Source organism: Urtica dioica, chromosome 1 (assembly GCF_054948205.1).
Source record: "Urtica dioica subsp. dioica isolate 48M chromosome 1, U.dioica_male_clone48M_v1_H2, whole genome shotgun sequence".
Lineage (NCBI taxonomy): Eukaryota > Viridiplantae > Streptophyta > Magnoliopsida > Rosales > Urticaceae > Urtica > Urtica dioica.
The window spans coordinates 6,457,353-6,470,452 of NC_142756.1; the positions used below are offsets into that span (position 1 = coordinate 6,457,353).

The following is a 13,100-nucleotide window of genomic DNA, read 5'->3' on the forward strand; positions in this document are numbered from 1 at the left end:
TCTTTATCAATATCATCAATAATACATATTTCATTCCTAAAAAAAATGTATGTATGTAAAAAAAAAAAAATTGAGATGAGTAGGAATAATAGAATAAGTGTATATCTAACCTTAACCGTTACAACATTAGAATTACAAACCAATGACTTGTCTCCACCTATATCACTTTTTAACTTTTTCTTTTCCTTTTTTTTTTCTTTTATGCATATGATAAAAAGAGAATGGGAAATAGAGTGAGCACAAATCAAAGGCATCCCACGTGTCTTGGATTGCTTCAAAACGGCGCTTCATCGGATCAGGTGATTCCGCACCTATCTGATTCTAACCAACGTCATATTCGCCTGAATATTCTCCTCTCTCTACGGCCATTATCAATCCTCTCGATCACCACACAAAACTCACCGCATTCGATACGCTGTCGTTTTTCCCCTATTATTCTTTTCCCAAAAACAATTAATATTACTGATTGCGACCAGTACTATATATTGTAAGACACGTCACACCCTTTTCTTTCCATTAACACACTTGTTCTATACATATATAGACACATACTTGCACACACCGAATCTCGGATTTCACTTTGCGTTTTCTGGTTCGTTCCTTGGTTCAATTCTCTTCTAAACTCTCTTTTTCTTAGAGACTCGAGCTTTTAGTTCCGTCGAAATGGCCACATCTACACTGAGCCACACTGATTTCGATAAGCTGTCTCAGCTTAAATCCTCAGTCGCTGGCCTCGACGAAATCAGGTACGGTTCTACGACATTCTCCGTTCAGGATCTGAATTTGAGTGTTTGAACTTCTAAAGAGCATGAGATCTGGCGATTGATTCGTATCGTTGTTGTTGTATTTTTTTTTTTTCAGTCCGGATCAGAAGACCGGATTCATCAACCTTGTCACTCGGTACCTCAGGTACGAAAGAGTATAAAAAGTTGAACTTGATTCACAAATGATAGAAAGTTTGTGTATTGAGATTACATTGATTTTAGTGGCTTTCTTTTACCTGTTTTTGTATCAATCATCAATGAAAGACTCGGATTGAAAATGTGCATCGTCATCACATCATTGTTTTTGTTTTCGATGATGAATTAGCGGCGAAGCAGAGCACGTGGAGTGGAGCAAGATCCAGACACCTACCGATAAGGTCGTGGTGCCATATGACACCTTGGCACCAACTTCTGATGGTACGTAATTATCGATTCTCTGTTTACAGATCTGCAGTTTTTCAAGCTGTGCTTGTGTTTCTGGTTCTTTCCGAAGAGGGTAAAGTTGTAATATAATGGGGGAATGATGCAGATCCAGAGGAGATCAGGAAGCTTCTTGATAAACTTGTGGTGCTTAAGCTTAACGGAGGTCTTGGGACTACGATGGGCTGTACTGGTCCCAAGTATGTGCCTCTTCATTTTGGACAGTTCTCTAGATGTTGATCTTTGTTGAAAAATAGAGATTTTTTTCAGTTTCGTACTGCGTATTATGATAACATAAGACAATTTCTTTGTGATTAAGAATGCTGATGCGGTTTTCAAAATGATTATAGGCTTGTGTTTCAGTGGGCTCTGCGCATGAAATTAGGTTAAGTCACACGTAAAAATCGACTTAGATTTCGGTTTATGCATTTTTATGTTTCGAGTTGATCACCACTCTCTGTCAATAGCTTAGCAGAACTTATTATCAGCAATTCCTATGAGATGTTGTAGCTAGGTAGCTATTTCACTCATTGATATTTACAACATGACTACTACATATATCATCTTAGGGTCGAACTATGATGCTCAGTAGACTTAAGAATCCCTGTTATACTCTTAGACAGGCAATAATGAATATGATTCTGTTTATAAACTGCAGAAACATTTAGATCATTTGAAAGGTTTGATCATTTTATAAGATCATGCAGTTAGAAATATATTTTTAGTTGCTCCTGGATTCATCATAGTTGAATTATCGATACAAGCTGTTTGCGACTTAAACTGACTAAAAACTTTTTGACTCACAGATCAGTCATTGAAGTTCGAGATGGGTTGACGTTTCTGGATCTGATTGTTATTCAGATTGAGAATCTCAATTCCAAATACGGGTGCAATGTTCCCTTGCTGCTAATGAACTCGTTTAACACACACGATGACACGTCGAAGGTGAATGTTTTTCTAAGTTTCTTTAAAAGTTTTGTTTGATGTAGATTCTGTCCTTAAATAAATCTAATGAATTCAGTGCTTACTCGAAAATAAATTTCTTTCTCTGACATAGCACTTTACTGATCACCATACTGTTCCCGTAGGGAATGATTTCTTATTTTGCATTCGTTCTCTGACTTTTGTGTTTAATTTAGATTGTAGAGAAGTACTCCTCCTCCAATGTCGAAATTCATACGTTCAACCAGGTTTCGTGCTCAAATTCTTGATAATAACCTCTATATTTTCAATTATTTGCTTACAAGAATATAAAAGTCTATGCTTCTCTTTTTTTCTGAATACATTCAGAGTCAGTATCCTCGTTTGGTTGTTGATGATTTTTCGCCACTACCGTCAAAGGGGAACCATGGGAAGGAAGGATGGTACGATTCACAGTTTCTCATATTTCCATAGTGTATAACTTATTATTTTTTGGGCTCTCTAGATATATAGCCATATGAAAACTCAAATTTTGCTATATAGTCAACCTTTGGTAAATTTTAAGCAAATAGCCACGAGATCTTATTAACAAAGCCTAAGAGATATTAGTAGTTGTAAATATTCGTTAATAATTGTAAATAACAATCAGACTCTAAAGACATAAATGGAATGCTAAAAACGTCCAAACAATGCCACATCACTATAATGGCTATTTACTTAAAATTTACAAAGAGTTGGCTATTTAACAAATCTCCAAATTTTGGTGGCTTAGTTACTCGATTAATTGTTATTTTTTAGCGGTTTGCTATTTTTTAGCGGTTTGCACCTTGTAATTGAGTATTGTTTATGTTATGTTTTGTGGTTCTAATGAGCACTGGTGTGATCATTACATATAATTTTGATGTGGTTTCATAATTTATTGGTCCTGGATTGCAAAAGATGATGTAGGATTTATTTCCATCACTTAAAATGTCCTAATCATCGAAGTACTTAGGTATTCTGTATGGAGTGTTTATGGTTTGTCGTTGTGGTATTAGAATGATTTCACTAACCTGCCTTGCTGTGTAGTGTCCGGTGCTATATAACTTTTGTTTTTAATACTGTTCGTGATTCTTTTGTAATGAAGGTACCCACCCGGCCATGGTGACGTATTCCCATCCCTAAAGAACAGCGGGAAGCTTGATGATTTATTATCTAAGGTGAGATTAGTATATAAAATTTATAAATCTCATCTAACTTTCTCTCCTTTACAAGGCTATAGCTTTAGGCCATTCCTCCATATTTTATAACACAGTTACTTACCGTTGTACTTTATCGTCATCTGCAGGGTAAAGAATATGTATTCATTGCCAACTCTGATAACTTGGGCGCCATTGTGGATTTGAGTATCCTATACAGTTACTGATTATACCTTGTTGATTTATTTGTGAGATATGGAATGCGAAGTATCCTTTTCCGCAACTATTTTTTCCTTGACTAGACATTACAGATATCTTAAGTCATTTAATTAGGAACAAGAACGAGTACTGTATGGAGGTATGCAAATCAATTTCCTCACTTTTTAATGCATCAGTGTTGTGTTCAATTTTTTTTTATTTTCTGAACCAGGTTACACCCAAAACCCTGGCTGATGTGAAAGGTGGTACTCTCATCTCTTACGAAGGGAGAGTTCAGGTATGTCATTTCATCCGTTTTTCAGAGACTTTCCATTTTAATTTCGTACTTCACTTGAGCGGGATTTGCTATACTAAAACGGCTTTTCATGATAAAATATCATTTAAAGCTAAGGCTTATTATAAATGACTACACTCTTATCTTGCTTGACTTGCAAGCAACACCTTTGCAAAACAGGCCAAATTAACGCTTTGCTTTTCTATGACTTTTGCAGCTCTTGGAAATTGCTCAAGTTCCTGATGAACATGTAAGTAGCTATCTTTTATGCAACTCTTGTTTCATTGTCTGGTGACTTGAGGAGGTTTTTAGTATTAGCACAGTGCATGGTTGTCAATAAGATAGCAATGTTAGAAAAGAGCCCATGGAAAATAATGGTTGAGAATAAATAAACTTCAATTTGGATGAGGAAAAAAACTCATTTTGAGCTGAACATATCCTTAGTTCCTTAACTCATAAATAGGTGAAGCTAGAAAAAGTTGTAAACATCTTGAAAAGAATAAAAAAGATAACGAAAAAAATATCATTTATATGATCCGGCCCGGGGTATCATTTATATAATTTAAGATATAAGAATGCTTCGATGCATACTTTGTATTACTTAAGAATAAAAACTCTGTTTCATTTTCAATGTATCTGATTCGTATTTCTGCGCCATATAATTCATTTTGTAAAGGATTGAGATCAGGCAGAAAAAAAGGATCTAACTAGAACCCTACATGCTGGGCCGAACATTAGGAAGTCATATGCTACTCTGAATAAAAAGGTTTAAAATTGGCCTATGAATATCATTTAAACGAGTTACTAGTAGGAGGCATATAGATTGTGTATCGTCTTAAGGTCACCAATTGATAGTAACTTCAGCTGCTTTAAATGAGTTACTAGTTGGGAGATGTGTTGGTTGATTTTTAATTATGAGGCCGAAACTGCTAGCCTAAGTTTGTAGTGGGATTTATTTTCTTGGTTTCTCAAAAACCCAAGTTTGTAGTGGCCATGGAAACTTTTGAGATCTTGTCTATAAGCAAATCACATACTGAAAATTTCAAAGAGTAGTGATGCATATCCTTCTATCATACTGTCGATATATATTTGGTTTTTAGCGTTTGATCTGCGATTTATTTTTTCAACAGGTTAACGAATTCAAGTCGATTGAGAAGTTCAAAATTTTCAACACAAATAACCTGTAAGTCGGGTTGTTCATCTTATTCCTAGGTTTATTGGCATATTAACTAATGACATATTTCTCAGGTGGGTGAATCTGAAAGCTATCAAAAGGCTTGTGGAAGCTGATGAGCTTAAAATGGAGATTATCCCAAACCCTAAGGTACAAATTTTATATACAAAACACTATTTATCCTTGCAAAGCTGCTGACATTTAATGCTTGATCCTATTTTTTTTTATAGGAAGTGGGTGGATTCAAAGTTCTTCAGCTAGAAACTGCTGCTGGTGCTGCAATCAGGGTAGTCAAAGCATACAAATAACAAACTTATGTTTTTAAATATTGAAAACTCAGATTGTTAAGTCGCTAATCTCTAACTTGTTGCTCATTTGTTCCATATATCAGTTCTTTGACAATGCTATTGGTATCAACGTCCCTCGGTCTCGATTCCTTCCCGTGAAGGCAACTTCTGATTTGCTCCTCGTGCAGGTCACGCTTTTCTCTTTCATGTCTTTACTATTTTTTCAGTTACAATTGTCTGACACTTTTTTATTCTTTCTATTTTTTTTCCCCTGCAGTCTGATCTCTACACCTTGGAGGATGGTTTTATCATTAGAAACAAAGCTAGAACAAACCCGAGTAACCCTTCGATTGAACTGGGTCCCGAATTCAAAAAGGTGAATCTTGATCATGGAGACCTCACGTTCTTTTCTAAGTGCAGTATAGGTAGTTCTCTTGTCAATGATATTGTTTTGTAATGCGTTTCTCAACTATATCTTCAGGTTGGCAATTTCTTGAGCCGATTCAAATCTATTCCTAGCATTGTCGAGCTAGACACTCTTAAGGTTTCTGGTGACGTATGGTTTGGTTCTAGCATCACTCTCAAGGTAAGATAAAGCCCGTGCCTTATCAATCATGAAGAAAGTATCGCTTAGGCTGTAAGAGTTCGGCATATCTGATGCAAAGATGTTTTAAGTCTTTTGAATGATCAAGTGATTTGTTTCTTTCGCCAATTATTATTGAAAGTAAGTCCCATTTTTCATTTGAAAAAAAAAAAGTAAGTTACTTTTCTCTCAAATGACTAATGACATTGTCTTTGAAAAAAAAAAAAAGTGATTTGTTTCTTCTTTTCCATCTATATGTTTTGCATTCAAACTTATAACCTTTACCCTCGTCGGTATTTATTCATTCATGTATTAATTTTTGCACAAATGATGACCGAAGTCAAAGGAATCTGTATAATCTTATATCACATTCTCTTAGAATTGCTTCCTTGGTGTAACTCAAAACTAATTTATGTGCTGAATGTCTGTTGTATAAAGGGAAAAGTAAGCATAGTGGCCAAAGAGGGGACAAAATTAGAAATCCCAGACAGAGTTGAGCTTAAAGACAAGGTAAGACGTTCATTTTTTGCTACCAGTATGTAAACACTATTCTTGATACTCCGATGTTCTTTGTGTTTGCAGAGTATCCAGGGTCCAGCGGATATTTGAATTTCTTCGACATAAATCGTAATGGAAGAAGCGCCTCCGTGTGAAGATCATGCTCGTTTTGGTCGTGTGTTACTTGGGCATTCTGAAAAAGGAATAATAGCGGAAGTTTCCTCAACTGTGAACGCTAAATAGTTGGTGTTTTCTAATCATGTTTTTTTGTTTATCAAATGTGCTGCGAAAAGCTGCATTGAGCTTCTAATAAACTCACGGAGCTTCTAAATATGAAAGATTATAGAATCATGCAACATGAGACGCTTAGCATGGTAAATAATGTTGTGTTCTTGTGATATAGCGGTTGTTGAGTTGTGATATGGCGGATTTTTTTTTTTGGGACAAACTTGGAACCAGTTTGGTTTCGTTTAAAAATGTAATCATCTTTACGTACTACATATAATTTTTTTTTTGGTATTTCTCTTTTTAATCTTCCTCTGGAACCTGCATACGATGTAGGGAAAATATCGCATATATATTTTGTGTTGTAGTAAAATGTCGAGTTTAATTTTTGATTTTCAAAAATATCGAATATTCATACTCTATGTTTAACTATAATGACGAAATGGATACCATGTCTTATTTTCGGAACTTCGACCTTACTCGTTGTCAATCTGACTTGCTCGGCATTAATATACTTATGTGCTCTTTTCAAGAAGTCTCTATAATCCCTAAGACTAGTTTTCTGGGGGATCACCAGAATTCTGATTCTATTTGGATCCCTGAGGTGATTCCGAAAGATACTCTTGAGATATTCTTCCGACAGGATTGGGCATTAGGCCAATCTTTTTTAAGATAGATTAGCAATCAGACTAACATTAAGATAGATTAAAAACCAAATTTTTTTGGCGAAAAGAAGATCAAGGCCGAGAACAATCACCAGGCACGAAGGGAGGTGCAACTAGGCCCCTCAATTTTTTTTTTTTTCACTTTTTGCTAGCTTTTTAATTTGTTTTTGTTACATTTTTTTACCCTAAAAATTTACAAATTAGCCCCTCTGAACTCTTTTTTTTTTCGCATATTAGCCCCAAGTTACATTCCTGGCTTCTTTCCAGACCATCACCCTAAATTTTGTTGTCTCTTTTCTAAGACTTTTGGAGGTCATTGTATATCGGGTTCATCTCTTAACATAGTCACAACTTTTTTTTAGACCGGCGAAGAAACAACATTATCGCTCTTTTTTGTTCTCGTTGATTTTTTTAGGATGTTTAGAGGTTATGCCATATCGGGTCCTCCCTTTTATAGTCATTTTTCTCAAGAGAATGCTATAAAAACGATGAATAGTTATCTTTTGGCTTTAGATCGAACCAGGTGAGTTTTTTAGGGTTGATCGAAAAATAACATTAAACGTAGGAGAGACGGACATTTGTCGGCATCTGTGACATTGGCTATTACAAAGTACCTCACTACCTCTACACTTTTAACGAAATTTATTTATTTGTATTATTTTAGATCTGCCGGTGCGTATTTTTTATTGTGGTCATTATTGGTCATATTTTGAGTTGTAGTAGACGTTCCTGGCAAAATGATAACATACTTTGCACAAGATCATGAAATATTATATATTTCTTTGATTTTTTTTTTTTATCGGATTTCATAAATATATTATTTACTTACTTTACATATATATACAATAAATTGTCCTACCTTCAAATTTTCGCAATAAATTAAGCAATGTGTTACCTACAATTTTTAATTTTCGAGATAGTACTACTTACAAATTACAATTATGAATGTATAACGAATTTGTCGTCTCTAAAAAAAAATGTATTAATCATCGAGGATAGTGTTGTTATTAACTAATCATGTGGTACGTTGTCGCCGCGTAGAGAGAGTTTGGAGAGAACGAAGATGGAAGCGGAGGAAATGAGAAGTGTTCCGGCGAAACATGCCAAGTCTAAGCCAGTGACCAAAGGAACACTCTGGAACTTCTCCAACACTCCCACTTGAAGTATCATCACCACAGCATGCCCTAACTTTGATTTTGCATGACAAATTGAGTGCATTTCAACCCATGACGGAACTCCCTGCAAGAATATAAATACTCTCACTTTTAAACCATAATAAAAGAAAATAGTAGTCTAACTAAACAGGAAAATAATTAAAATTATGAAATAGTTAAAATTTGTCTAAAATTTGTGACTACTAATAAACTTATATGATATACCTTAATTAGTCTCAACTAGTCCTACTTCACCTCTCAAAAATTAAATTAATTATATTGGTGTTACTTCTTTTACGTTATCATGAAATTACATATAAGTATATAATATATTAATTGAAAAGACTAATAGATGGATAGATGGTGTGTTAGAATCCTTTTATTATTCTAGAAATTATAAATAAATTAAAAAAAAAAAGAGTTTAGAAAAGTATATACCTTCATATGAAATAAACCAAACAAGTTGGACCCAGAAAGCCAAGATCTTTTTTCTTTGGACCCCACAAACATGGTATAGAAACCGACTCCGAAAATAAGCAACGCAGTTCCCACAAGATACATATCTGTATATAAATCACAAACCCAACATTTGTAAATTGATTTAACAATATGTATATATATATATAACATAATACGTAAAGGGATATATTCAAACCTATAGCTTCAATAAGTAGGTGCATAATATGTCCTTGATCAGCCTTGTGAGACAACGTGTGAAGATATTGCATGTACGACTTTAGAATAATTAAGCAACCCTGAAAATCATAAAACCCCGACAAAAATCACGACTATAAACAAAATAATTAACACAACTACGAAGGAATTAATTATGAATTAATCAAGAAAAAAAAATAAGTGAATTGATGTGTGATTTATATATATGTATGTACGTACTTCAACGAAGCATAATACAGATCCAAGCAACGATCCAGCTATAGCAAAGAACGTAAAGAATCTACAATCAACGATACCCTGTATGCATGAAAATACAAAATTCATTATAATATCTATCACGTAAATAGAGTCCTAGCTATAATTATATATATCAAAATTTCAAGCTCCACAATAGAGGATAGATCTATATATATAGAAACCTTCTCAAGAACCATCTGAAACTGAGCTCTTTTCTTCAAAGAGAGAGTTATTAGTTTCATGGTGATCAAAGCCTTTTTCATCAAAAGCATCAACAAATGCTTAGCTCTTGTCACCAAATAATAATCCGGAGCTACTTCAACGGCCGACAAAGCCGACACTAAGACGGCCTTCGCTGGGCTCACCAAACACTGTTTTCTGATCTTGGGATCACTAATTATCTCGACTGAATTTACCATATTGACCCTTTTCTCCAGATCCTTGTTATGGCAAAACCCTTCTTTGCCCACACCACATTTTATCGTTTTGAGCCTCTCCGCCGAAGAAGCGCGGCCGAAATTTGTTGAGACTCTAAAAGACATTACTCTGGCTGTATTAGACATGTTATATGCGTTGAAAGTGTGTTATGGTTTTAATTGGACATATATGTTTCTTGTGACCAAGGGCTTTATGTGTGTATATATACCTCCACGAAGCGTGGAGATGAAGGGAGAGGAAGATTCTTGGCATATTAATAGGTTTTGGAAGTTGCCGAGGCACGCACATACACAGCTGGTGTGATGATTGAATAATACGCATGCACGTTTTTTTTTAAAAAAAAAATCAAAAAATTCTTTGATGAATAGCTTGGCTTTGTTGAACTTTGATTTGTTGGTTTCTGACATCTTTCATTGGACGTACCAAAATCTTTCCCGGGTAAATATTGTGTTAGCTGGCGTGGCATAGAGTCTGGGCGGGTGGGCCTCAATTTGCAAATGGCCGGACACGTGTGGGGTTGTGGTACTGAACACTTTTTATTTTTTTTATTTTTTATTTTTTATTTGACGGTGAATGAAGTAGAAAAGATTCATACGTCGTAAAGTACATTGACAACAAACGTGAGTTTGGTCTATTACCGGGGCGGCTTAACGAAATTGGATGCCTAAAGCAAATATATAAAATCGGGCCTTTTTTTAACCCACGCAAAATAAACTTCACATATGATAATCATAAGTGTAATACCATTAAATATATGAAAAATTATATAAGATAGTTATGTATTTGATCAGTAAAATAGTAAAAATAAAATCAGCAAAATAGCTAAAATAGCATTTTTTTTTTAATTTGACACTGATTAAATAGCTAAAATTATGTTGTTCAAAAAAGAATCACATAGTTAAAAAGTTATTATAATTTTGGGCTTGTATTTTATTAATTTTAGACAAATTTTAACTATTTTATTAATTTATTAGTTTCAATTTTGACTATTTAACTATATATACCTACATACATAGTTGAATAGTCAAAATTGAAACTAATAAATTAATAAAATAGTTAAAATTTGTCTAATATATATATGTAGAAAAGATTCATACGTCCTCTTAATAAGTAGTGCAGTAGCGAACGTGACTTTGGCGAATGTCCAAAGCCGACCCATGACAAAACACGAACTCAACACGTGTTCCACCATTCACGTGGTTAAATAACTTCAATCAGCACAATTCTTATAATTCCTAATAAAAAGAAATTTAATTTTCTAGACGTCAAAGTTAACAAAATATCTTGACTAAACCTCTTATGTCTAAAATATCTAAAATTAAATTTTTGATCATTTTTTTAGAAGAAAAAAAGCCATTGAATGCATTTTAAACACCATATTCTCATTTTTTTTTTCTTTTCCATTTTTCACTTCTCTCTCACACTCTAAATTACCTCGAATTCTCTCTTTAAACGTGGATTTTGTTAGTATAAAATGATGATTAATATGTTTAATTGTGTTTATTAGATGTTTACTTGGATTTTAAGTTGATTTATGGTTGATTTGGGATTCATTTAGATTAGATCTAGGGTTTTCGCGTTTGAAATTTGAGGTTTTTGGGTGTGGTTAGAAATAGTATTTATAGGGATTAAGAGACGGTTTGAATGTGGTTTGCGACGGTTTGGATGTGGTTTGAGACAGTTTGAGGTTCGCGAGAATTTGGGAATGGTTTAAGACAGTTTTGGTGTGGTTTGAGACAGTACTTTGAGTGTGATTTGTGATAAATAGTGATAATTATTTAAAATATGACTTTTTTTTTTAGTTTTTTGAATCTATGCAACTTCTACGATTCTTTGTTGCGGATATGGAGAGCTTTAGTGGTCAGATCACGTACAATGGGAGTACCGCTAAATAGAATCCAATAAGTTGGTCCATTGTATCTTTATGATTGCACATTCTCTTAAGATTTATGGAAACACAACACTTTTGTTGATAATCGGACTGATAGTTTTCAATAATTATCGCTATTCATCGCAAACCACAATCAAATTGTCTTAAACCACACCCAAACTGTTGCGAATTCTAAATTGTCTCAAACCACACCTAAATTGTTTCATACCTCTATAATATTATCTTTAACCACTACCAAACCGCCTCAAACCACACTCAAATTGTCGCTAAACCTCTATGAATATTATCTCTAGCCACACTCAAGTCGTCTCAAACCACACCCAAATAATCCAAATTTCAAACGCGAAAACCCTAGATCTAATCTAAAACAATCTCAAATCAACCATAAATCAACTTAAAAATCCAAGTAAATATCTAATATAAACACAACTAAACATATTAATCGTCATTTTATACTAACAAAATCTACATTTAAAGAGAGACTCTGGGTTTTAGAGTGAGATATTTTAGCAATATTACAAATAATATTGATGAAAATAAAAGACAAATTGCATGCAAGGAAAAATTACACGTAAATAATATGAAGGAAAACCGGCTAAACCTTGAACCGGAAAACATAAACAAAAACTGGGAAAAGTCGAGGCCCGTTTGACGGTTTCCTTGAAGCTTTTTATCGCCCTCCCACGGGTGCTGGAATTCGTGATCGAAAGCCTCCCAGGATACAACGACTTCAAGCCGAGCTATGCACCACAATACTCGGCTTCGGCGAACTGGAACCTGTGAGAAACTATCACCAAGACAAGAATATTTATGGGAAAGAAGAGCTCGGGAACAGTGAGGAAAAATTGGAATGCGAAATTCTCTCTGTGTATCGGTTTTCTGAATGAGAGCTTAAACTTCACTTATATAGGCGAAGGCTGTGAGGTTTGAAACTTCAAAACGTACAGCCATAAAGGCATTAATGCATATTATTACACACAGTAAATACACTGTTTCAAACCTATGCAGAGCGTCCAACGTTTTCAGCATTAATGGTCCCTTCGTAGGCTTTAAATCGTCCCTTCGTCTGGTCGAGCTCTTCGAGTTCGTCCAGTCGAGCTCGTCCGACCTAGAATGACTTTGTCACCAGTTCGCCTGGTCGAGCTCGTCCAGTACGTCTGGTCGAGCTCATCCAGTTCACCTGGTCGAGCTCGCCCCCAGTCGAGCTCGTCCAGTTCGCCTGGTCGAGCTCACCCAAGTCGAGCTCGTCCCAGTCGAACTGGAATAACATTGTCACTTCAGTACGTTGGCCTTGCATTTGTCGAGCTGGAATGACTTCGACAATTCTTCCAGATCGACCTCGCCTAGTCGAGCTGGTTCAGTTCGACCTCGCTAGTCGAGCTGATCCAGTTCGACCTCGCTTGTCGAGCTGATCCAGTTCGACCTCGCTTGTCGAGCTGACCCGGTCGAGCTGAAATGACTGTCACTTCGTCCAGCTCGACCTATCTAGTCGAGCTG

The 13,100-nt window shown here is 35.1% G+C and overlaps 2 protein-coding genes across 2 annotated transcripts; one reads left to right on the forward strand and one right to left on the reverse strand.

The window, feature by feature from the left end:
* Positions 1-495: 495 nt before the first annotated feature.
* On the forward strand, positions 496-6,854 carry LOC149406806 (UTP--glucose-1-phosphate uridylyltransferase-like). The gene is made up of 20 exons (XM_089608915.1): positions 496-746; positions 862-909; positions 1,090-1,181; positions 1,294-1,384; positions 1,991-2,129; positions 2,324-2,374; positions 2,475-2,548; positions 3,232-3,304; positions 3,433-3,490; positions 3,595-3,641; positions 3,714-3,779; positions 3,994-4,026; positions 4,907-4,959; positions 5,025-5,100; positions 5,181-5,237; positions 5,342-5,425; positions 5,515-5,613; positions 5,719-5,823; positions 6,259-6,330; positions 6,403-6,854. Exons 1-20 carry the CDS (start codon positions 664-666, stop codon positions 6,427-6,429), a joined length of 1,428 nt encoding a protein of 475 aa, XP_089465041.1. The 5' UTR covers positions 496-663; the 3' UTR covers positions 6,430-6,854.
* Positions 6,855-8,003: 1,149 nt separating this feature from the next.
* LOC149406807 (uncharacterized) lies at positions 8,004-9,888 on the reverse strand. The gene is made up of 4 exons (XM_089627371.1): positions 9,257-9,888; positions 9,018-9,117; positions 8,801-8,925; positions 8,004-8,447 (listed from the first exon to the last, which is right to left on the reverse strand). The coding sequence occupies exons 1-4, from the start codon at positions 9,359-9,361 to the stop codon at positions 8,220-8,222; spliced, it is 558 nt and encodes a 185-aa protein (XP_089483497.1). The 5' UTR covers positions 9,362-9,888; the 3' UTR covers positions 8,004-8,219.
* Between the last annotated feature and the right edge of the window lie 3,212 nt (positions 9,889-13,100).